At 50.3% G+C, this 23,415-nt stretch overlaps 2 protein-coding genes across 2 annotated transcripts in view; one reads left to right on the top strand and one right to left on the bottom strand.

Annotated features, from left to right (window-relative positions):
* Positions 1–23,003, bottom strand: part of LOC142598991 (scavenger receptor cysteine-rich domain-containing protein DMBT1-like) — an 87,489-nt gene extending 64,486 nt beyond the window's left edge. Inside the window, 6 exon segments of the mRNA XM_075738502.1 lie at positions 16,837–17,166; positions 17,748–18,077; positions 18,488–18,817; positions 19,231–19,560; positions 20,458–20,484; positions 22,854–23,003. Coding sequence (XP_075594617.1) covers positions 16,837–17,166; positions 17,748–18,077; positions 18,488–18,817; positions 19,231–19,560; positions 20,458–20,484; positions 22,854–22,884 — 1,378 coding nt within the window. The 5' untranslated portion in view covers positions 22,885–23,003.
* On the top strand, positions 3,285–14,103 carry LOC142598992 (scavenger receptor cysteine-rich domain-containing group B protein-like). Its single transcript, XM_075738503.1, has 5 exons — positions 3,285–3,612; positions 4,784–5,107; positions 5,810–6,136; positions 13,389–13,599; positions 14,022–14,103. The coding sequence occupies exons 1-5, from the start codon at positions 3,285–3,287 to the stop codon at positions 14,101–14,103; spliced, it is 1,272 nt and encodes a 423-aa protein (XP_075594618.1).
* Positions 23,004–23,415: the final 412 nt, after the last annotated feature.

Below are 23,415 nucleotides of genomic sequence, written 5' to 3'. Positions count from 1 at the left end.
ATCAGCATAATCCAAAAACTTAAACCAAAAAGTAGTAAAAGAATTGGATAAGGATTATCCTGAGACAGTGCTGTCGTTTTTTAACAAAACTTGGTACAAGTTAAGGCTGTTTCAGGGGGTAGAATGAAGTAAAGGCTGTGCCTGATTTGCAGGTGATCGAGGATGATGATCTGGGAATTTAAAGCTTGTTAGAAGAATATCTGTGCTTTCCAACAGCATAGAAGACTGGACCTGGCAAGTCTTAGGTGGCAGCCCTTGCTCTAAAGCCTCTGATATAAGTGTATAAAGGCTGTGGGGAGCAGCACCCAGGACCAAAGATGTAGACTTAGTTTAAGCATCAGATGGGGGCTTTCTGAATAAGGAGGGATCTTTGGCATCCTCTGCCAGGCTTAGATCCCAAGAGTAGCCTGGATTTTCCTTAGACTCATAAAGAGAAGGAGGCCATTCTGTACCTCAAGTCTTCCTCCCTTATTATAAGATGGATATTGATTGGAAATACTTGCTTTTCCCCACTGTATGGGAGTCCAGGTGTTTAGCACAGACAACACTGCAACCATCAGCAGCTGGGAGGTGAATCCCACCCCATGCACTGTAGGCTGTTTTCTGAGTGTGGGTGCCTAGAGCCATTTGAGCTTCCCCAGTTTCTCGATCCTGGACTCCAACTACTGCTCTGGAGGCTGCAGGTCTACAAATGGCACTAGAAACTTACACTTAGGCGAACAAACTGTGCTCCACATGGCACCAGGCAAGCAAGATCTGGATAGCAAAGTTCTGACAAACTTTTTGGACAAGGACGTGGAAATCCTATTTTCTACCCAGAGAACTGACCAGAAAACTTCCTTCAATGACTTGCACAAGACAGGGAGAGTGGTAGACCTCAGGACAAACTTCCATGGTCTTGTGCGTGGAGCAGGGAGCTGCACAATGAGGATAGGGAGGGAAGATCTGAGACCCACGGTGCTACAGCAGCCCAAGTTGTGTGGAGGCACTTACTCTGGGACCTCCATCTCTCTAAGGACCATAATGTGAGGTTTTCCTCTCATCTCCCTGACTGCGTGCATGGTACAGTCTAGGGTTTCTGTGGTGTGGAGCTGTCACATAGCATGTCATGTTTTGGGACTGTTCCATGGCTGGAAATGATTGGTTCTCATCCAAGGTTTTGAATATCTGGAATGTCTCTGGGAGGGACATATTAGTAGGAATCCCATGGTCAGAACTAAATGACTAAGAGCTTGCAGCTGCTTATAAAGACGCAGAGATGTGTTAGATGTCCTAACACCATCTGTGCAAGAAATTGACACCGCTAATTAGCCCACAAGCTTTTCTTATCATGTTCCTGATGGAAAAACAGTGGTGAGCATTTTGGCAATCCTTCCCCAGACAGACCCAAAATGGCATTATTCCTGCAAGAGCAAGATGTTATGTTCTCCACTATCAGCCAAAACTTGTCTCATGCCCATTTTCCACCTTGGCTTGTTTTGGGATTCAGGTGTTGCCAACTCAGCTCCCATCAGGCTTGTGAGTGGCCCCAACCGCTGCGCTGGGCGGCTTGAGGTGCTTTGGAAACAGCACTGGGGAACCGTGTGTGATGATGGCTGGGATCTGTCTGATGCCATGGTCGTATGCAGACAATTGGACTGTGGGGAAGCACTGTCAGCCCCTGGCTCAGCTCACTTTGGTCAAGGAACTGGTCGTATCTGGCTGGATGACATGAACTGCACTGGTACAGAAGTTGACCTTTCTGCCTGCAGGACCAGACCCTGGGGAGAGCATAACTGCAATCATGGAGAAGATGCAGGTGTTGTGTGCTCAGGTAACTCACGTTCACACCCCTCCCTGTGTGACCCCAAGAGGCTGTGCTGTGTAGAGGGAGGTTTTCAAGCCTCTTTGCAAAACTTTATTTCTCTGTCAGTGCTAGCCTTAGGGCTCAGGATACTGACCTGTACCGTGCCAAGGACAACGTTACTCAGCTTAGTTCTACCAGTTAAACAGTGTGTGTGGGGGGTGGTGGTGTTTGTGCTCTTTCAATACTGAGGCAGAACAGAGACTGTGGGGTTTTTTTTTTTCCCCTGATCCACATTGTTCTTGCGTCTTGCGCCATCACCATGAAGTCAATGGCCAGGGAGACTGAAGGATCCCCAACAGGATGCACATACTTTCCATGTACATATTTCATGGCTGAAGTATGCCAGGGAAGTTGAGCATTTACATGGCCTCCTTCCATTTGTATTTTGTGGCAATACTCTCTCCTGGTGGATATGTTTATTCTCTAGACCGAGACACGGATGAGAAATTCAATTGTGGCTCATTTGTCTGTGAGCCAGCCCTAACCTGGACATCACAGCATTATGCTAATGACTGCTGAGCTCCAGGAACTGGTTGGGGAAGCCTTGAAGGCGTGCCCTACCACTCTACATCATGGTGAACTAAGGAGTCAATCTTCATGAAGTGGGCCATGGACACCAGGAAGTAGAAAGGGGATTGGGATGTTGACAGACTGCCCATTGCCCTCCTTCAGGTCAGTATTTCCCAAACACTGCTCCACTCAGCACTGAACAGCGAACCACATTTCCAAACGTACGTCCTCCTAGTTGGATCTGGAATGGGATTCAGCTCCATGTTAAGACCCAGGCATATATATGCCTAAAGGCAGGTGTCACCACTGGGGCTCACGGCCTTCCTGTTGCAAGCGATGGAGCTCTAGGGAGGAGTCCGTTCCCTACACAGAGTTGCCAAGTGCAATTAGGGATGCCCTGGGGCATTTGACACAACCTGGCAGATGAGATACAGGCCCTAAGCTAGACCCTACAGGGCAGGAGTCTGGGGTAATACCTACGGCATCACACCTGCTGCCAAATGCTTATTTGGACAATTGAATCAAATGCCAGTATTTGGCCAGCTGAGCAGCTCCACAGACATCACTGAGTAACTAGAATTTCAACACCCACCTCACACGAAGACACCAACAAGCCTGGAAGACATATGGGCGCCTTGATCTGTAGCCAGTCCCCACCCCTAGAGTAACATCACAGGGGGAATTGCAGAGTCCTGTTTCATAAGGGATTGCCAGTCTCTGCTCTTTATTTCTCTAACTCTAAGCTCTGAAACCACAGAGGAAGATACAGAACTTGATACTCATCAGCCTTCATGTTGTCGAGTCCTGGGCAGTGCTAGCGGACATCTTTCCTTGCCTTTGATCTCTAGGCAATCTTTCCATGTGCGATCCCTGATCCTCTTTTTGTTGTGTGTGTTTGTTTGTTTGCTCTTTCTTTTTTAATGCAGAAATGAAAAAACCAGTTAAGCTACAACTAGTGAACGGTTCAAGTCGCTGTGCCGGAAGAGTGGAGGTGCTTTATGGCCAGCAATGGGGAACTGTCTGTGATGACAACTGGGATATAATTGATGCTGAAGTTGTATGCCGGCAGCTGGGCTGCGGGACGGCTCTATCTGCTCCTTCCTCAGCTTACTTTGGGGCAGGGCCTGACCCCATTTGGCTTGATGATGTGTCCTGCAACGGAACTGAAGGTGCCCTCTCTGAATGCAGTGCAAAACCTTGGGGAAGCCATAACTGTGTGCATGGAGAAGATGCTGGTGTGGTGTGCTCAGGTAAATGCCACTCTGCATGACATGAATGGGTTTTGTGGGGTGTGGAGTCATGCTGGAGGTGCTGTAGGAGGCCCTGTTCCCTTTAGAGCAGCAATGACCCCAACAACCAAGAGAACAGTAAGATAAAAAGAGATTCATACTGTTAAGACCTAAAGTGGTCTTGCCTCTTCCCCCACCACCACGTGAGCCACCAGTAAAAGATAGTGGTGCTGCAGGAATTATTTGTAGGGCTCTGCACGCTACAGCACGTGGCCAGTAGATGCCTTGGTAGAGCATCCTCTCTCACTGTAGGGAGCAGTGGCTTTGGCAGCCCCGCCATCCCACCCTCATGCCGGTAGACGTAGTTCCTTCTGAAGTTCCTCAAAGCCTCTTGCCTTAAGTGAGGTTCTTCCCTTTGCCTGTACTGTCCCACCCAGTGTATTAGTGTCAGGTCCTCCCATGTAACTGGAGCCCCAAGGTTACACCTCCAAGTCTCCTTTCGTGATTCCCAGAGGCACCCACTCCTTCCCAGTTCACCAGCTGTCTGCTCAAGCAAGAGGTGGCATATGTCACAGCTGGTTTTCCATTAGGCATTTGCTGGTGGGCAGTTATTACCAAAATGCTGGTTGCTTGGACAACGCTGGAAGAAGAAGAGTTGGTTTCCACCTACCTTTCCTGCAATGAGGTTCTAATCAGTGTCTTTCCTCTGTAGCCACCTACAGAGTTTTGCAAAGTTTGTAGGGTCTTAGTATGTTAAGAAAACAGCATTAATGTGAGCCTGAGAGGCAGATAGAGATAGACAATATGAGAGTGATTCTGGCACCTCTAGGTATCTCACATCTTCTGGTGTGTGTTAAGGGACCTGGGTCATCTCTAAGGGGCTGTCAGCAAAACACACAGCAGACCTGAAACCCCTGGCAATGGCAGACAGAGGCTAGAGTATCTTAAAAGCACTGGGCATCCGTATTTACAGAAGTCTGAGGCTTGTCCTCTGCCACCCCAAGTACATTTTCGTTTGTAAAATCCACTGCTGAGCTTCTGTGATGGTGGAGGAAGTGCTTGTGTTGCCTCTTTATGCAATGTTTTCCCATGCAAAAATGTGAGAGATGCGAAGTTTGTTGCCGAGTGGAGGACAGATACACCAGACTCTGCACCAGATACTTTCCTGATTTCTTTTTTTTTTTTTTTTTCCCTGTAGGCTTTGCAGAACCTGCCCCGCTTCGATTAGTGGATGGATTGACCCACTGCTCTGGGAGAGTCGAGGTGTTTTATAGCCAGCGCTGGGGAACTGTGTGTGACGATGACTGGGACTTGGTCGAGGCAGAAGTGGTGTGCAGGCAGCTGGGCTGTGGGAAGGCCTTGTCGGCTACCCGTGGGGCTTACTTTGGGCAAGGATCTGGCCTCATTTGGCTTGATGATGTCAGCTGCACAGGGACAGAAGCTGGTCTCTCCCAGTGCAGAGCCACTCCTTGGGGAAGCCATAACTGTGGGCACGGAGAAGATGCCGGTGTGGTTTGCACAGGTACCCATCACTCAAGGCATGTCATGGGGGAAGCTGTTTGTGGGTGACCCTTTCAGACACACCCTGAAGGGCCTGTCCTTCAGCACAAACAGATCTGCCACACAAAGTGACACAGAATGCTTCAAAAGTGGGTTGTCTTCACACCTGTGAAGGAAATAGGCACCTCCACTGAGATTTGACTGGCCTGTCTCCAGTCCCCAGCACCGGATATCTGATGTTCATGAACACCAGAGCTAGGCAACTTCAGCATCTGATATTAGCAGTCGTCAGTCAGTTCCTTCTGCTTTTCCAAAATTCTGATCCCAGATGCTAAGAGTCCTTAACACAGCCATAAGACCACAAGGCAACCTGGTGCTCCTGGACCAATGTCAGTCCACAGGTCCCTGTGCCTTCCCAGCTCTGCTAGCCAGCCCAGTGCTACTCCCCCCAGTCTGGTCCACCATAACAACAGGTTGCAGGCATAGCTGTCATCTCCTAATGAGATAAAGGTTCAAACAGAGCTGGCTGATTTTAGTAGGGACTAGTCAACAAGAGAGTTCCGCTGGAGACCACCACTCTAAGGGACTGAAACTGCTGCAAGGGTCTGCTGAGCTAATATATGCCAGACTGATGCAACCCAGGAGTGATCAGCTCAGTGGTCTACCCTTCAGCACAGCTCAAAATACAACACAGAATTGAGGTCTTCATTATTTCTCCACACAGGATTTGCTGAGCTGCTTCCAGTCCGGCTGGTGAATGGTTCGAGCAGTGAATGCTCTGGGAGAGTCGAGGTGTTTCATGATCAGAAGTGGGGAACCGTCTGCGACGACAGCTGGGATTTGACAGATGCTCAAGTGGTGTGCAGGCAGCTGGGCTGTGGGGCAGCGGTCTCAGCCACCAGCTCTGCTCGGTTTGGAGAAGGAACTGGCACAATTTGGCTGGACGATGTGAACTGTGCAGGGGATGAAACCATCCTCACCGAGTGTCGGGCCAGGCCTTGGGGAGACCACAACTGTAATCATGGAGAGGATGCTGGTGTGGAGTGCTCAGGTACCACTAAAGCATGCCATGCAATGTGGGGTACGAGGGATGGTCTGTAGTTTTAGGAATGTGCAGAGGCTCATGAGTGGGGTCTCAGCACTCTCAAATGCACTGTTTCCACCAGTCCTCTGTTCCCTCCTCTCCATTTCAGTGCTCTGCCGACAGCGAAGTAACCTGGGTGCTCAGTTACGATCACTCTGCAGGTGAGGGATTTATTGAAAAGCTCCAGCCAAGGATGTGGGACCAAGCTGTGAGGCCATAGGCATCTAGCGCCACTTTACACATCAAGGGCCCAAGCCGTGTTGGCTTCCAAAGGGGGTTCAAAAAGGATGAGGGGACTTGAACATCTCTCGTATGAGGAAAGGCGGAGAGAGCTGGGTCTGTTTAGCCTGGAGAAGAGAAGACTGAGAGGGAATCTTATCAACGCTGATAAATATCTAAAGGGTGGGTGTCTAGAGGAAAGGGCCAGACTCCTCTCAATGGTGTCCAGTGACAGGACAAGGGGCAACGGGCACAAACTGGAACGCAGGAAGTTCCATCTGCATATGAGGAACAACTTTTTCACTTTGAAGGTGACCGACCACGTGGACAGGCTGCCCAGAGATGTTGTGGAGTCTCCTCCTCTGGAGAGATTCAAAACCCACCTGGACACGATCCTGTGTAACCTGCTCTGGGTGATCCTGCTTTAGCAGGGGAGATGGACTAGATGATCTCCAGAGGTCCCTTCCAACCTCTGATGTTTTGTGATTCTGTGATTTTGTGATTCCAGACCCCTGCAAAGAGGGGGTTTTGCCCTCTCCACAGAGCTCTGAGGCACGCAAAGCTCCTCAAACATTTTGCAATTGTGTTTTGGTCCAGGTGTTGCGGAACCAGCTCCCGTCCGGCTCGTGAATGGTCCGAATCGTTGCGCTGGGAGAGTCGAGGTGTTTCATGAGCAGCAGTGGGGAACCGTGTGTGATGACGGCTGGGGTACAGCTGAAGCCAGCATCGTGTGCAGGCAGCTGGGCTGTGGAGCAGTGCTATCAGCCCCGGGTTCGGCTCATTTTGGGCAAGGGTCTGACCCCATCTGGCTGGACAATGTGAATTGTTCAGGGAATGAAGCTGCCCTCTCTGAGTGTAAGGCCCAGCCTTGGGGGTCCCATAACTGCAAGCATGGAGAAGACGCTGGTGTGGTGTGCTCAGGTAATCCCTCTCTGTGTCCATCTGCACAATGGGGAAGGTTTTCTATTACCAAGAAGGGTCATTATGTACCACCCCAGCAGCAGGCTCTGTCTTGAAGTGTTCTGAATCTGGGTTGTGAGCTCTCTTTCATCATAGTGGAGATCTGTTACAAATTTTGCCTTTTTTTTTTTTTTTTTGGCATGTGTGTAGCTGTTCCTGTACACAGAAGCTGTGTGCTTTCATTGACTTGGATTTCTAACTTACATTCTGCAGAATACAGTACACGGACTATTGTCCACTGAGCTCTGAATACAAGAACTAGAGATAATATCCCAACATGAGGGAACTGGATAAATGCACCCTGGGTGTCATTAGGCTCACATATATCTTATTTTTAATCAGGCAAATGGGAACTTAATCAATATCTATCCCTGCCCTTGTTTTTTGCTGTTTTTTGTGTTTGTTTTTTTTCTTCAGATATACCAAGAATAGCTCCACTGAGGTTAATGAATGGACCAAATCGTTGCAGTGGGAGAGTTGAAGTTTTTTATGGCCAGCAGTGGGGAACAGTGTGTGATGACAGCTGGGATATAAGCGATGCTGAAGTTGTTTGCCGACAGCTGGGCTGTGGGAGAGCACTATCCACTCCAGTCTCTGCTTATTTTGGAGAAGGATCTGGCCCTATCTGGCTGGATGATGTGAAATGCAAAGGGACTGAAACTGCCCTCTCTAAATGTGAGACCACTCTATGGGGAGTCCATAACTGTAAGCATGGAGAAGATGCTGGTGTAGTGTGCTTCGGTAAGTCTCGTCAGTGTCACCATCTGCTCAGCTCTTGGGGCATCATAGAATATCTCAGGTTGGAAGGGACCCATAAGGCGGGATGCTTGAAATGCCGTAGGGTACCCTCATTCTGTCTTAGGACTCTAAAACCATAGTACTGTACACAGAAGTTGCTTCCAACAGGGATGTGGGTAAATCCATCTGTGCCCTCCTTCCCATTCAAAAGCTAATGATGACACCGTGATGCTGCAGTCCACCTTGCTGCTGGCTGTGCAGAAGACTTTAAATTTGGGTCTCATGCCCACGTGAGTTACCAGTAAACCTGGTGGCATTGCAAACTGGTGTGATTCGCCCTGTTACAGAGGGTGTAGAGTCACTTGGACTCTTCTACTGCCACCAGTGACAACCCCAATGAACGTATCACGCTTGAAAAATCAAGATACACTGCCCATTTTCTCTCTCTTTCCTCTTCCAGACAAGAATATTAAAAAAAAACTTGCAGAAACCAACTTAATCTACCTCTCCTCCTCCCCCACTCGGTACAACCACCTTCATGAGACCTTTTTTCACCAGCGTTTTTTTGAGTGTCTTCTCTGAACCCTCCACAGTTGAGACAAATTTCCTCACCATGTTGCAGCACTACACTTTGTTGCCACTAGATGGAAACCCTGAGCTCACTGGCATAACCTGGCATTTATTCGACAGCCTCGTGCCTCTTTGCAATGCGCATTACTACCATTCATCATTTGCATCTACCTTTCGTTAAGACTGTCCTTTTTCCGTTTCCTCAGCCTCTTCCCGTTTCCCTCTTGAGACACATCTCTAAGCTCCTTCTCATTCCTGTCATTCTTCTCTGGTTTCTTCTTAACTGTTGGGCATATTTCTTTTAGTTTGTTGTGCCAGCCGAGGCTTTGCCAGTGCTGAGTAGCTCTGAAGGCTTGGTTTGCATAACTTGTAGTCAGTGCTCCCATTTGTACATGCCCATGTCTTTCCCAGAACAGCTTGACATGGTAGAGTGTCACTCTCAATCCTTTCTATCCCTTAAATCCCTTTGAGAAGACTCATTGCTTAATTCGTCCTTCTTCATCCTCTGTATGATCATTTTACCTCCCAGAAGTGCTGAACTTTTGCCTTGCCCTTGCAGGAGATAAACTGCTTTCCTCTGGTTACTTGCCCACATCTTGAGAACACCCTGTGGATTCACTGACTAAACACAGATGCTTCTCTCTGAATTAAACATCCTGCTGTCCCTTGGCAGCCAGCAAGGACTGAGTGGGTGCAGTCAATGGCAGGAATTGGCCTATCCTGATGCAGGTGCCCAAAGCAGATTAAAGAAGTTGCAGTCCAGCAGTGCTCATTTCCTTCCACTGACAATAAAGGGTGCCAAGGGTCCTCAGCAGAGTTGAAAAAGTGAGGTTCAGTTGCCTAAACATAGGTGTCTAGTGTCATCTGAGACCTCCCACTGTATCCCACCCCGTCTCTTACTGCAGATCCAGCAGGGCACCAATCTCCCTTGCGTCCTGCATCAAGTCTGCTGTCTCCGTTGGGGTGTCTGGCATTCCCTAGGCAGCTCAGATGGCACCAGGTGCCAACGCTCAGGAAAGCCGATCAGCCCCTGGAAGTTTGTGCTTAACGGCTCCAAGTCTAGCTGAGGTGAATCATATCCCACTTTTCTTGCAGTCTTCTCTATGGAGGCCTGTCTTGCTTATGTCCTTTTCCCATAGTCAGTGGGGTTTTTTGCACAAAGACAGGCTTTAAGCACTTCAGGTTTCGGGGGTGAGAGCCATCAATACACCTCCTTCCTTCAGTTTTGGACAGCACCTTTCCTTGACTTTTGGGGCAAGAGGAGGGAAAACAAGAGCGCTGAACCTTTTTTTCTCCGTGCTGCTTGTCCCTGTAGATTGTACTAAGCCAATGGGTACACACTGCGTTTGCTGATGTGTCTAGCAGGAACTTGTTTGCCAGAATAAAACTTAGCTGGTCTTACCTTTTTGGTTCAGGTGTTCCAGAACCAACCCCGATCCAACTGGTGAATGGTTCGAGCAGCTGCTCTGGGAGAGTCGAGGTGTTTCATGATCAGAAGTGGGGAACCGTCTGCGACGACAGCTGGGATTTGACAGATGCTCAAGTGGTGTGCAGGCAGCTGGGCTGTGGGGCAGCGGTCTCAGCCACCAGCTCTGCTCGGTTTGGAGAAGGAACTGGCACAATTTGGCTGGACGATGTGAACTGTGCAGGGGATGAAACTGCCCTCTCTAATTGCCGAGCACGGTCCTGGGGAGACCACAACTGTAACCACAGAGAAGATGCTGGTGTGGAGTGCTCAGGTACTGTTATGCCATGAAATTTGGGGTGCAATGGGGGCTATGTTACAGGAATAGTTGTCTGTGGCCTTGTGTGACACGTTTTACCACGATGTTGCTCTCAGACGAGACACGGAAGGAGTGAATCCAGTGCTATTTTAGATTTCTTAGGGGATCCGAAACACCTGCCTGGTGCTGGGGAATATGACAGAGGACCTGGTGCTCCTCTGGAGCAGCAGCTGGAAACCGGGCAGCATAAATTGGCTCCCAAAATGGACGTGTGTATTTAGGTAGCTGAAATCCCATCTGCAGTATGGGCCAAGTGGGGAGAAGGCAGGCCCAGGTGCTGCGGGGTGCTGTCAGCTGAAGGGCACTCTCCACTCTAAATCACAGCGGCACAACATTGCAACAGAGAGACCTGTGCCACAGTGGCTGGGGAAAATTCCTGGGAAGGTGATTTGGGGAGGAAAAACAAGGGGGACAAGCTGCCCCGGCCATCCTTGACCTCTGCAGAAAATGGGAGTGCTGTGTATCCAGTGATGGCACTGGCAGCATCTGCAGCTTACCCATGGGGCTCTGAGCCAAGAGTTCAGCTCCTTGAAGCTCTCTCCAGTAGGAAGCTGCTGCGGGTACAAATTGGGTCTGAGACACTGCCATCTCATCCAGGTAGCAAAGCTCACGTGTTCTGCTGATCAACATCCATGTCCACAACTTTTTTTGGCACAAGACCCCTGCAAAGAGGGGTCCGCAGAGCTCTGAGGCACGCAAAGCTCCTCAAACATTTTGCAATTGTGTTTTGGTCCAGGTGTTGCGGAACCAGCTCCCGTCCGGCTCGTGAACGGTCCGAATCGTTGCGCTGGGAGAGTCGAGGTGTTTCATGAGCAGCAGTGGGGAACCGTGTGTGATGACGGCTGGGGTACAGCTGAAGCCAGCATCGTGTGCAGGCAGCTGGGCTGTGGAGCAGTGCTATCAGCCCCCGGTTCGGCTCATTTTGGGCAAGGGTCTGACCCCATCTGGCTGGACAATGTGAATTGTTCAGGGAATGAAGCTGCCCTCTCTGAGTGTAAGGCCCAGCCTTGGGGGTCCCATAACTGCAAGCATGGAGAAGACGCTGGTGTGGTGTGCTCAGGTAACACCTCTCTGTGTCTCAGTCTTGATGGTGTTGGGAAATGTGCAGGGGAAAGGTTTTCGCCCTCAATGGAGCGTCTTCTCTGAGCTCATGATGGTCCTATTGTGTGCTATTAATCACCGTGGTGTATAAACACATTCTCGTGTGATTTATACAACACGCGTGGCCTGGGCCATTGTCAGAAGTCACCACTGATCCAGAATTGCAGAGTTACCACCAGCAAGACCCCTTCTGATACCTGTATCAAGGTTTGTATCCCTTCTCCCGAAGGCTCTAAGACTTTTCCAGGGCTGGACAGGTTCCCAAAAATATCCCATTCCTGCTGAGGTCCAGGCTTGTGGTGTCACATAGGCAGAGTCACCTCTGAGTCTACACTTTTACATGAAGAGCACAGGTAAAACTAAGCAGTGTTGTCAGCAATCTTGGTCTCTGGCTGATTGGGAAGTCCGTTCCGTTCCATCATGAGAAGCAAAAAAATGTCCCAGGATTCACAGAGAATTTTAGAAACCTGAGATCACTGAATGTGTCTGTCTGTACAACACAGTATCTATCTAAGTACTTTTTCCGTTTTCTCTCCTGCTCAGACAAGGACAGCTATGAGGTCAGACCAGCAGACCTTTATCCAGGCTCACAAACCTCGTCTAATACTCTTTCAGAGCAATCCTAAACAATCCCAATGTTTTCTTTAAAATCAGGCATCCTGTTTTCTCAACTTTTAGCCATTCTTTTAGACATTTCTGGCATGTCAGAGTGAGAAGCTAGCAGAGCTTTCCTGGAGTCCCTCCTTCCTTCCATGAAACGCTTTGGGAAACTTGAGGAGAACTCCACGCTCTTTCAAGAGGAGTCATCTCCCCTACCACGAACATAGCAAAGTACATGCCTGCAGCTGAGCTGCTTGAAATGCTGTCACCCAGTGCTGGGTTCTCAGCTATGGGCAGGACAGACCCTTTGTTAAAAACGTAATTTTAACCTCCTCTTCTGACTGATTTTCTTTGGCACACTGCTTCAGTGCAGGAAAGGGTTGGCAGGTGCTTTTTAAGACCATTTATTGTCCAATGACATGGTCATTTTTAGCAGCCATGACAGTTTTCAAGGAAGATTAAGTGTCTGTTAATATGGAGTACCATGATCTGCTTTCTCCTAGCAAAGTATCCAGAACGCATATGGTGAATGTTGCAGTAACTGACGTAAAACGTGTAAGGCCAAAAGAAAGTTTCAGGAAATGTGGGCATTGGACAGTCTGTTCCCTGATGGACATTAGGAAGCTTCACATATCTGACCCAGTTTATTTGAGCATGCATCGTGTTCCTGGACATGGGTACCTAATGCTATATAAGACACCTAGCAGTATGCAGACATCTACCTGGGGCTAGACGATATGACCCTGGAGCTATGAGACCCATGATTGCTGGAGGATGGCAAGGATGCGCCAGTGCATCTCAAATGGGAGAAGACACCCAACTGGCGGCTCCTGAATGGCTCCCTTTGTACAGGCTTTGTCTGCAGATAACATCAGATTTGGATTTCAGAGCTCAGCCCAGCAGATTGCTATTGATACGGAGCAGGCACAGGGTCCTGTGCTGCCGTAGCGTCAGTAGCGATTGAAACAAACCATCTGAAACATGCCTGCTTGGAAGGGATGCATTAGCATGTCTTCCTGCCTGGGAGATTGAAATACCACTCCTGGTTCTAACTGGGACATTTCTGCCAGTCTGTGGGCCGTGCAGAGCCACACAGAGTTTGGGCTAACCCCGAATGTTCTCTTTAGCCATCTATTTTTCATCCGTGAGACACCCTGCTCGGCACTTGTCCCCTACAGGGGGGACAGCAGGGTTCAGGTGCAGCGTATTTGTGTGCACTTATCTTTTCTCGCTTGCTTTTTGTGCAGATACTCCAGCAGTGCCTCCTCTCCGGCTGGTGAATGGTCCTACTCGTTGTGCCGGGAGAGTTGAGGTGCTTCATAGCCAGCAGTGGGGGACGATCTGCGATGACAGCTGGGACTTGAGCGATGCTGCAGTGGTGTGCAAGCAGCTGGGCTGTGGGACGGCCATGGCCGCCCCAGGTTCAGCTTATTTTGGAAAAGGTTTTGGCCGTATCTGGTTGGATGATGTGAAATGCTCCGGTAGAGAAGCAGCCCTCTCTGAGTGTGGGGCAAGGCCTTGGGGAGTCCATAACTGTAATCACGGAGAAGATGCGGGCATCGTATGCTCAGGTAACCTTCATCCAGGTCCCTTCCTACAAGGCATTAATCGATACTAAGCTCCTAGGCTGGATGTTGGGGCTGGTTGTCCTTTCTCAGTCTACCTTTCTTGACTTACACAAGTACTCTGGGGTGACATTGGAGGTGTGGAGTCAGAGCTTGGTGTTTTTAGGGATGATTCCCATCCCTCCATGTGACATTTTCCCTATTTGCATTTTTTAAATATCAGTAAATATTGTATGAACACTAGTAACTTTCAGGGGCTTGTCACGCTAAAGCAAGCTGCTTTTACAGGTCTCGATTGCATACGTTTCTTTCCAGGTGGGATCTAAACCTCACTGATGTTCCAGAGTGGAGAAGAGAGATGGCATTGCCAGCCGACATGAGTACGACGTTCATCTAACCCAAACAAAAGCGATTTCTGAAGTCCAAAGAGCATGCAGTACAGAAGCAAACAACTGAGACTCAGATCTATCACACTGAAATGCAAGCACTCAACTGACGTGCCCAAATCAGGGGCATCTTTGCCGTGGGAACCTATTCAGTTAATGGAGAGAGAGGCATTTGCATGGGGCAAGACAGCCCAGCTGCCCTCTGAATCACCTCAGATGACTCTCACTCCCCTGGCTGTAGAAGGAGCTTTGCGTGATGGTGTATCTAATTTGGGCACCTCTGTGGATGCCTGCACATGGTCGCACTGGCCACAGTTCCTGCCACAAGACAAGTTTTCAGGCATCTTCTCTCAGGGGTGGAGAGGGGTGGAGAATTTGGGGAACACTGTTGACCACCTGAAGTCAACTGGAATCCTCAAAGCATCTCATATTAGCATGCCTTCCCTGCCCAATAGGTCATACAGTTCCCATCTCAGTTCATCCTCTCCCGCTGATATTGCCTCTAATCCACAAAAGTCGTCTTGTGCTGATTGTATGGATACAGAATATAAACATTTGGCTCTTGCTGTATGGGTTTGGACAGCCCTGAGTAGCCAGTACCCTCCCCCCAGAAGTGTTCAGTTACTGCAGTGAAGTCCTCACGTAGCTTGCCCTCTCATAAGACAGACCGAACCATGTGGCCCTCCAAGCCTTAAACCACTTCTGTGCTTCCTCTCACTGTCTGTTTAAGGAAAAAAAAAAAAAAAAAGTAGACATGTACCTGAACTTCGTGTTCTGTGAGTCTGTGTGATGCTCAGTGTCATGGTCAGATCACCACCAGCTTCACCTCATCTCTGTCCTCCCCAGAGCCACACTGAACTAGGGCACCTCCCGCAAGCATGATGATATGAGCTGCTTTAGACCTGCTTTGGAATGGGATGAACTGGTCTGGGGGTAGGTGGGGGAGAGGACCCAGTCATCTGTCCTTCCCGTAAAACTAGCTTGAGATGGTCAACTAACTTGGAGGTGTTGATATTGAGCTGAAGAACTTTGCTCTTTGCTGGGGGTAAAGCATTTGCAGTGTGCCGATGGGCACAAAGCACGTTGCTTTTTGGAAAGCAACAAATCGCAAAAAAAAATCTCTGTTGGAGGCTAAGTCTTGATTGGACATCACTGAAATGGGAAATTATCCCGTTGTCAAGTGCCAGCTTTGGTCTGTGGGAAAACTGAAGGAGGAAAAGGTGAATTGTTCCCTATGGAGGGCAATTCCCCTTGGTCCGTTCCAAGGAGGGACAGACAACCCTTCCTGGATAAGCTTGTGTTGTGCAATGTTCACATCCCAAGGCTCTTATGGCTGCCCTTGTTACTGATCTGAATGTCAGCGGAGGCAAATGCTTCTCTGCAGAGCTGAGAAATGGCATGCTGCCATACCACTGGTATAAATATTCATTGTATTCGTTCATCACATAGATAGTCATCATGTTGGAGCAACAGCTCTCTGCCAGATATGTGCTCAGGCAGCAGAGGTCCACGAGCAATTTATGAGACAGCCATGTGTTCCGTTTGAGGGGAACTTTATTGATCCTTTGAGATGTTTGCTTTTCAGTGGGAATAATGTGTTGAGCTGGGTTTTCCATCAGTGCGGTTATCACCACGTTTGTAGATCCTTCAAAGGATGAGAGGGAATGGTTTTGCCAAACCCTGGATCCCGTTATGGCACACTGGTGGTTCTGCAACATCCCTGCCCTTTGCCTTCTCGGCCGAATCTTGCTGGCCCATCTTCCTGCAGCAAGACGAGCACGACCCAGTGGGGCCAGTCTGGCAATCACGGCGCTTCTGGCTCCTCCAGGTTCTTGTTAACTGCAGAGAAGGGGAACAAGGTAAAGCAAAATCTGCTCCCAGGAACACCCTGACACCAGAATTCCCTCCCCAAAGTGACAAGGACTCTGCTCCCAAAGGGAGTCCCTGGGTTGGGTTATAGAACCTGGGGCTGTCGGGAACCCAACACCTGAGCTTTGGACAGGGCCCTGTGGCAGCAAGGACAGGGCTGCATGAAGAGCAGACTCTGACCCTGATGCACAACGCACTGCCTCCTCCAGAGGACTGCAGCACGTGGTCCTGACAGCATGACCCGGTGCAGCACCCAGGTGAAATCCAAGCCCTTACAGCCCTGCTCATCCATAACGACACCAGCCAAAGACCCCCAGGGATTCCTCCCTTCACCCATGCAGGGCCTGTCCAAGCTTCTCTCCCAAGAATCAGGGCATGAGAAGTCAGGAACTCAGCTCCCAAGAGCTCCAGAGAGTCCAGCTCAGACATTTACTGAGTATTGATGATGTACCGATACAGAGGCATCTCGCCCCAGAAACCGTTGCCCCCACAGATGCTCGTCATTACCTCCAGCCCCAGAAGCTGCCCTACCTTCCCTCTTTCTGCCCTTTAGGAGCCTTGCCCTACACAAAAGTCCCTTGTCAGCATCTCCCCAAGCAGGATCCACCCCATAGCCAGACTGTCACCGGTGTGTTTCCCCCCGCTCTACTGATGCCCCTCTCCCACCAGCTGGTCCCACCACATCCATCCTAACCAGACGCTCTATATTCCTTACGGCTCTCTGCTCTATCCATTTCCCTGCCTCCACCAGCACTATCCTGAGCTGGGGGGAGCCCTCCTCCCTTCTGTCCCCTGCAGCCCAGCCTGCTGACTCTGCTAGAAGTGTTTGACCCTGTCCCCACATCACCTCAGATGCCACGGTGACGGGTAGTTACCTGCACAAACAACATCAGCGTCCTCTCCGTGATAGCAGTTGTGTTCACCCCACGGCCTGGCCTGACAGTCAAAGATGCTCTCTTCCGTCCCATTGCATTCGACATCATCCAGCCAGATGATGTCCGACCCTCGTCCATAGCGGGCACCTCCCAGAGCTGACAGCGGTGACCCGCAGCCCACCTGCTTGCACACCACCTTGGCGTCCTTCATGTCCCAGTGGTCGTCACACACACTGCCCCACCGGTTCTCATGGAGCACCTCAACTCTCCCAGCACACTTGTTTGGGCCATCCACGAGCCGGACAGGCCCCTCCTCAGGAATGTCCACTTCTGCACCAATGCCCAGAAAATAAAGGTTAAGGGAGCCTCCTACACACCCCGCTGCCTGTGGAAAGCTTGCCTGCTCAGTAGAGGCTCTGGTGTCTCTGAGCACACCGGAGATGTGGCAAGGGATGGGCTTCTCTGGGGTGGGGAGGAAGACACAAAACCCAGGGAGAGGGGCGGTGGGAAAGAGCAGGAGGAAGCTATCCTGGTCTTCATGGATGGCTGCAAGCTCTACTGTGTGTCTGGTTCAAGGAGTCGGCTGATGATAGTCATCCTGCAGGCCAGAGGTGGGACAAGGGACCAGAGCACTCTCAGGCAGGAGAGGATTTAATGTTGCCCCTGGGTCAGGTACATCCACGTTTTCCCCCCCTGGCTCAATGGGTGACCACTGCACTGCTTCACAGGGCTGGCACCCAGCAATGGGATGAGTTATTCAGCTGCATCCCTCTCTTCCCACCAGTAGACATCCACAGAACCGCACTGGGGCCTAGGACCAGCCCTGATTTAGGCAGGGGGCATGTGTGTGGTGGGATCTGCCCTTCCTACTGCCTAGCATCTGCAGGATGGGAGATGGAGGGGGGTGTTACCTGAGCACTCCACACTAGCATCTTCCACATGATTGCAGATGTTGTCTCCCCATGGCTTCGCCTCGCATTCGGTGAGGGACGCTTCTGTCCCTGTGCAGTTCACGTCGCTCAGCCAGATTTGGCCTTTGCCTTCTCCGTATTTCGACTCCCGAGGAGCTGATAGTGCCGTCCCACAGCCCAGCTGCCTGCACACAACCCTCGCCTCCCGTAAATCCCACTGGTCATCACAGACGGTCCCCCAGACGTCTTTGTGAAGCACCTCGACTCTCCCAGAACAGCGGTTGGGGCCACCCACCAGGCGGACCGAAGTGGATACAGTGATCCCTGAGTCTGCAGACACATTCAGAGAGGGTATGCTCAGACTGTGCATTGGGCTGTGTGTCCCTCGCCTCCCTGAGTATTCATGCCCTGCACATAGCAGCTTCTCCTTCATAGCTTTCTCCACGTACAACATGCAACTGTCCAAGCAAGAAGCACAAGAGTAGTCTTAACCTCACACCTGAGCTGGAGAAAAATGACCACAGAGCACCCCAGTGAGCAGAGAGGAGAGAATCTGTCAGACTGAAGCCCTCTTCCATGGTGTAAGGACCCCAGGCCACCAGCAGGACTATTAGCTTAGCTCCAACTCGGTAGGAGAGTGCTCCACAGGAAGCACTTGTTCCTGTACAGGGTTGTGCCCACATTGACTGTGAGGACACCCTAAAGCATGCCTGGCAAAAGCAGGAGAATGGAAGGATTACCTGAACAAATGGCACTGGCATCTTCCCCATGGTAACAATTGTGGTCCCCCCATGGCCTCGCTGGGCACTCAGAGAGAGCACCTTCCGCCCCTGTGCAGTTCACATCATCCAGCCAGATAGTGCCCAATCCTCTTCCAAACTTGGCTGCAATGGGGGCCAGCACCGCATCCCCACAGTCCAGTTGCTTGCACACAACTTGGGCATCATTTAGATCCCAGTCATCATGGCACACGCTGCCCCACTGTTCTTCATGAAGCACCTCAACCCTCCCAGCACATCGGTTTGGGCCTCCCACCAGCCGGATTGGCCCTGGCTCAGGTATGTCTGTTCCTGCCAAAAACAAACCAGAGGGAAGTTTTGCGACAAGTCTCTGTGCCCCTGATCACCTGGAGAAAGCAGAATCTCCCATGATGCACCAAAACTGTTTCTGCTCATCACAAACACCTGTCAAAGGCCCCTTCCTAAATTCTGGCTCAAGAAGAAAAGTTGAAGGGAAAATAATATCAGCATGGAGGCTGCCAGAGGAGGAGGGGACCATCTGTGTCCACTCCCAGCTATGCAGGTTGTTCCAGGTGCAGGAGTTAAGATGCAGCTTCTCTGGGTCAAGTGGGGTAGGAAGCTGGAGCTGAACAAAGACATTCTGCATGCCAGACCTCCCCACAGAGCGGGTAAGAAATTGCACCCTGCTTTATTTGAGGCAGAAGGGCCAATGTGGCATGAAGTAGAAAACACATGGGGGTTACCTGAGCACTCTACGCTGGCATCTTCCACATGGTTGCAGATGTTGTCTCCCCATGGCTTTGCCTCACATTCAGCGAGGGACGCTTCTGTCCCTTTGCAGTTCACGTCGCTCAGCCAGATTTGGCCTTTGCCTTCTCCATATTTCGACTCCCGAGGAGCTGATAGTGCCGTCCCACAGCCCAGCTGCCTGCACACAACCCTCGCCTCCCGTAAATCCCACTGGTCATCACAGACGGTCCCCCAGACGTCCTTGTGAAGCACCTCAACTCTCCCAGAGCACGGATTGGAACCATCCACCAGGCGAATCTCAAGTTTGGTCATGTCTACATCTTCTGGAGAGAGCAGACACCCCAGGTAAAGGCAGGGAATGAGAAAGAGGGCTCTTCTTCCCCAGTGAGGCTTTCTTTATTGCCAAACGAGGAGGAAGAAAAGCCCAGGGTATTCTAGCATCCCAAGTCTTTGGTGGTTGGGAGCTGGGTTTTGAACTGGGAATGGCCAAAAGGCATAGGTGTTTGTGGGACCAGAAGGCTGTTTTGAGATACAAATCACAGGGTTCATTTTCAGACATAAAGGGAGAGGTGTAGCCCCCCCCAAATAACCTACCCCAGCGCATTCATGTTCTGGGTAAGTTTCCCCATGCTTAAGGCCAGTGTCTCCCAGCAAACGCTGCTACAAGGCCTGGAAGCAGGGAGGAGAGAACTGAGACGTTTCTACCCATTCCCCAAGGGAAGGGCTGGGTTTGCTCAGCTCTTGGCAGTGACTGCTGGGTGCTGTTGTGGACCTACAGATAGTCAGCACTCGGGAGTGGAAGGGACCTACTGAGTCCTGTTCCTGCTGCTGAACCCACCAGGACACGCCATCTCTCTCCAAACTTGGCTCCAGCTGCCAAACCTCCAATCACAATGCTGTTTGCCACCCTAGTACGAAGAACCAAATCTCTCCGTATTCCCTTTGCAGGGATCTGGGGTGCTGTAGTGCAAGAAACTCACGGACTGAAAAGTGCCAGGGTCTGAAACCCTGAAGCACCTCCACACTGGCTCATGGAGCCAAGGGGACACCAGGCATTCCTCCATGGAATGGAGGAACCAACCAACAGGTTTCAGACCAAGGTCTCTTGGCCCCGAGCAGCATATTTAAATCTCCAGATCAGACATAGCATCATTCTGCATGACATTTTAGGATAGCTGCGTGTGCTGACTTATGCTCCACTCTCTACTGCAAATACTGACCTGCCAGCAGGACTCCTGCAAGGGAAGCTGAAACAGAAGAAATAGAGGATGTTAGTCTGAGTCTCATGAGCTCTGCAAAGCACAGAGATTCAGGACAGCAAAACACCAGGCAAGAGACAAGACTCTGTGTGCTCTGTGGGAGCTCACCATTGCTCTCTGACTCCCAAACCCAGCTGTCAATGGGCTTTGCTCATCCTAGTGCATGTCCATGGGACTTTCTTGATGAAGAGATCAGACAAGGACAGAAAATGTAAAAAACAAAAAAAGTCTACTGGAAAAAAAAAAATGTTTGGGCAGATAATGTGAAAATACTGCAACAGAGCAGATGGGATTCCTCTTGTCCAGATTCAATCACCTGAAAGTCAGTGTCCAGGCATATTACATTACATTACATTACATTATATTCTAGACTAGACTAGACTAGACTATCTAGGCTCCTGTGACAGCCAGTGGCAAGAGTGGAATCATGGCTGAGGCACAGCCATCTCATCCTAGGGTTGGTGTCCAGAGCAGAGGGTCAAACTGGGGCTGGAGGTGCTTGTCTCTCCCTGGACACTCTGGATGTGACACCCAGCTCTTATCAACAGCCAGGCAAGAGGTACACCGTGGAAGGAAACTGCTGAAATTGTGATGAGTTGCAAGCAGCATGACTTGGTGGTTTTCTCTCTGTCAGGGCCAGACCATGGAGAAGCATTGCCCTCTCTGAACTTCAGGCAGGCACCCGACAAAATTAACTCCAGGACTGCTGTCAGGAATGCAGACATGAATGCAATGAAATGCAACGGGAAGAGCTATGGGCCTGCTAACGGGATCGTGCAGAGAGGCATCTTCAAGGTGGAATGCATCTGGAGGCTTGAGCAAAGAGACTTGTTCCCTGAGGATTAACTAGAGGTTGAAGCAAACCCTGGGAGGGAAAGCCTGAGGAAAAGCTTGCCAGGATCTGTTTTTCCTGGAAACTCAGGAGAAGGGGACTTTGTGCCCACTGTAGAAGGTCAACAGCAAAGAAAAGCTCAACACAAACAACCACTTCTGCTCCTAAATGCAGCAGTCTGGCAAGATCCCAAGCACTGACCAACGACTTTGGGCAAGGGCAGAACTGCTGACACCAGGACAAGCATTAGCATTATTGCCTGCATAAGTCTTTTTTGCATTTGCCTTTTTTTTTTTTTTTTAGCTACTTTTAACATATATGGACTGAGATGTCTAATGGTTATCCTCCTTCTCTGTAAATTTTTTACCATGAGGACAGTGAAACTCTGGCACAGCTTGCCCACAGAGGTTGTAGATGCCCCATCCCTGGAAACATTCAAGGTCAGGTTGGACGGGGCTCTGAGCAACCTGATCTAGTGGAAGATGTCCCTGCTCATTGCAGGGGGCTTGGACTAGACGACCTTTACAGGTCTCTTCCAACCCAAACTATTCTACGATTCTATGAATCCACACAGACTAGGAATCCACAGCTGTGAAACAGGGGAAGGGAACCCCACCCTTGTGTGCTGCTGTCTTTGCTCATGAGGCCTGGGATTCAGTTCCCGAATGAGACACTTCTCAAGGTGTCTAGGTAGCCTATGGTGTATTAAGAGGACCGTGGCCAGCAGGTCAAGGGAGGGTCTCCTCCCCCTCTACTCTGTCCTGGTGAGGCCACATCTGGAGTTCTGTGTCCAGTTCTGGGCTCCCCAGTTCAAGACAGACAGGGAACTACTGAAGAGAGTCCAGCCGAGGACTAAAAAGGTGATTAAGGGACTGGAGCATCTCTCTTCTGAGAAAAGGCTGAGAGAGCTGGGTCTCTTTAGCCTGGAGAAAAGAAGACTTAGAAGGGATCTTATTAATGCTTATAAATGTCTAAAGGGTGGATGTCTAGACAAAGGGGCCAGACTTTATTCAGTGGTGCCCAGTGACAGGACAAAGGGCGATGGGCACAACCTGGAACACAGGAAGTTCCATCTGTATATGAGGAAAAACTTCTTCACTTTGAGGGTGACAGAGCCCTGGAACAGGCTGCCCAGAGAGGCTGTGGAGTCTTCTTTCTGGAGATATTCGAAACCTGCCTGGATACAATCCTGTGCAACATGTTCTAGGTGATCCTGTTCTAGCAGAGGGATTGGACTAGATGATCTCCAGAGGTCCCTTCCAACCCCTACCAATCTGTGAATCTGTGAATCTGTATTGGTGCCAATGTGGGGCAGCATCCAGCTGTCCGCCTGTGGCTGTCTAGTGACATCTGAGGGGATCTGAGTGTCCGCACTCAGTTATCAGATATGGATTGGATACCACTGATTGCATTTCAGTTCCTTGCAATGTCCCATTTGCTTTGTGCTGTGGGCTGAAGACAAGAACCATTGCCAAAGAGATGCCAAGCCAAAAGCAAAGAGGAAAAAAAATCCCACTTCACTTACCCCAGAGACATGCCAGGAGGACAAGCCTCATCTTGGAAGCAAAGATACTGTGCGCTTGTTGTCTCCACGGGAGAGCAGGGCAGGGCAGAGTCAGGACATGCACCCAAGGGACCGGCTATTTGAGAAGTCCCTCTTGTCACGGCTCCTCCCCTCCACCCCAAAAACCTCCCTCTGTGCCCCCGTGGCAGGTGCTCAGCAAAGTATGGAAAGCCAAGCCTCTGCCAGGAAGCGACTCTTGGGCCATGAGCATCACGTAAGCTGCAGGATTGCGAAACTGGCCTGTTTCGGGAATCTACTGAACAAACAAGTCTTCTCAGGACAGCCAGTTCTGGACCATCAGTGGTAGGTCCAGCGGGGGAGACAGGGTTTTGCAAGTTGCCTTCCAGGACTGGCTTCAGGCAGCTGCAGGAATAGGGCATCTGTGCCCAGGCATAGCTGGGAAAATGGGTATATCCCATGTGGCTAACACAGCATGAGAAGACATAGGAAACCTTTTCCCACTGCTGAAAGCAGTGTCTTCCAAAAGTGGAAGATCTTTCCAGTTTTTCTCCTACGTTTTTCC

This window comes from Balearica regulorum, chromosome 33, assembly GCF_011004875.1.
Source record: "Balearica regulorum gibbericeps isolate bBalReg1 chromosome 33, bBalReg1.pri, whole genome shotgun sequence".
Lineage (NCBI taxonomy): Eukaryota > Metazoa > Chordata > Aves > Gruiformes > Gruidae > Balearica > Balearica regulorum.
This window is presented reverse-complemented; position numbering and strand designations above follow the sequence as displayed.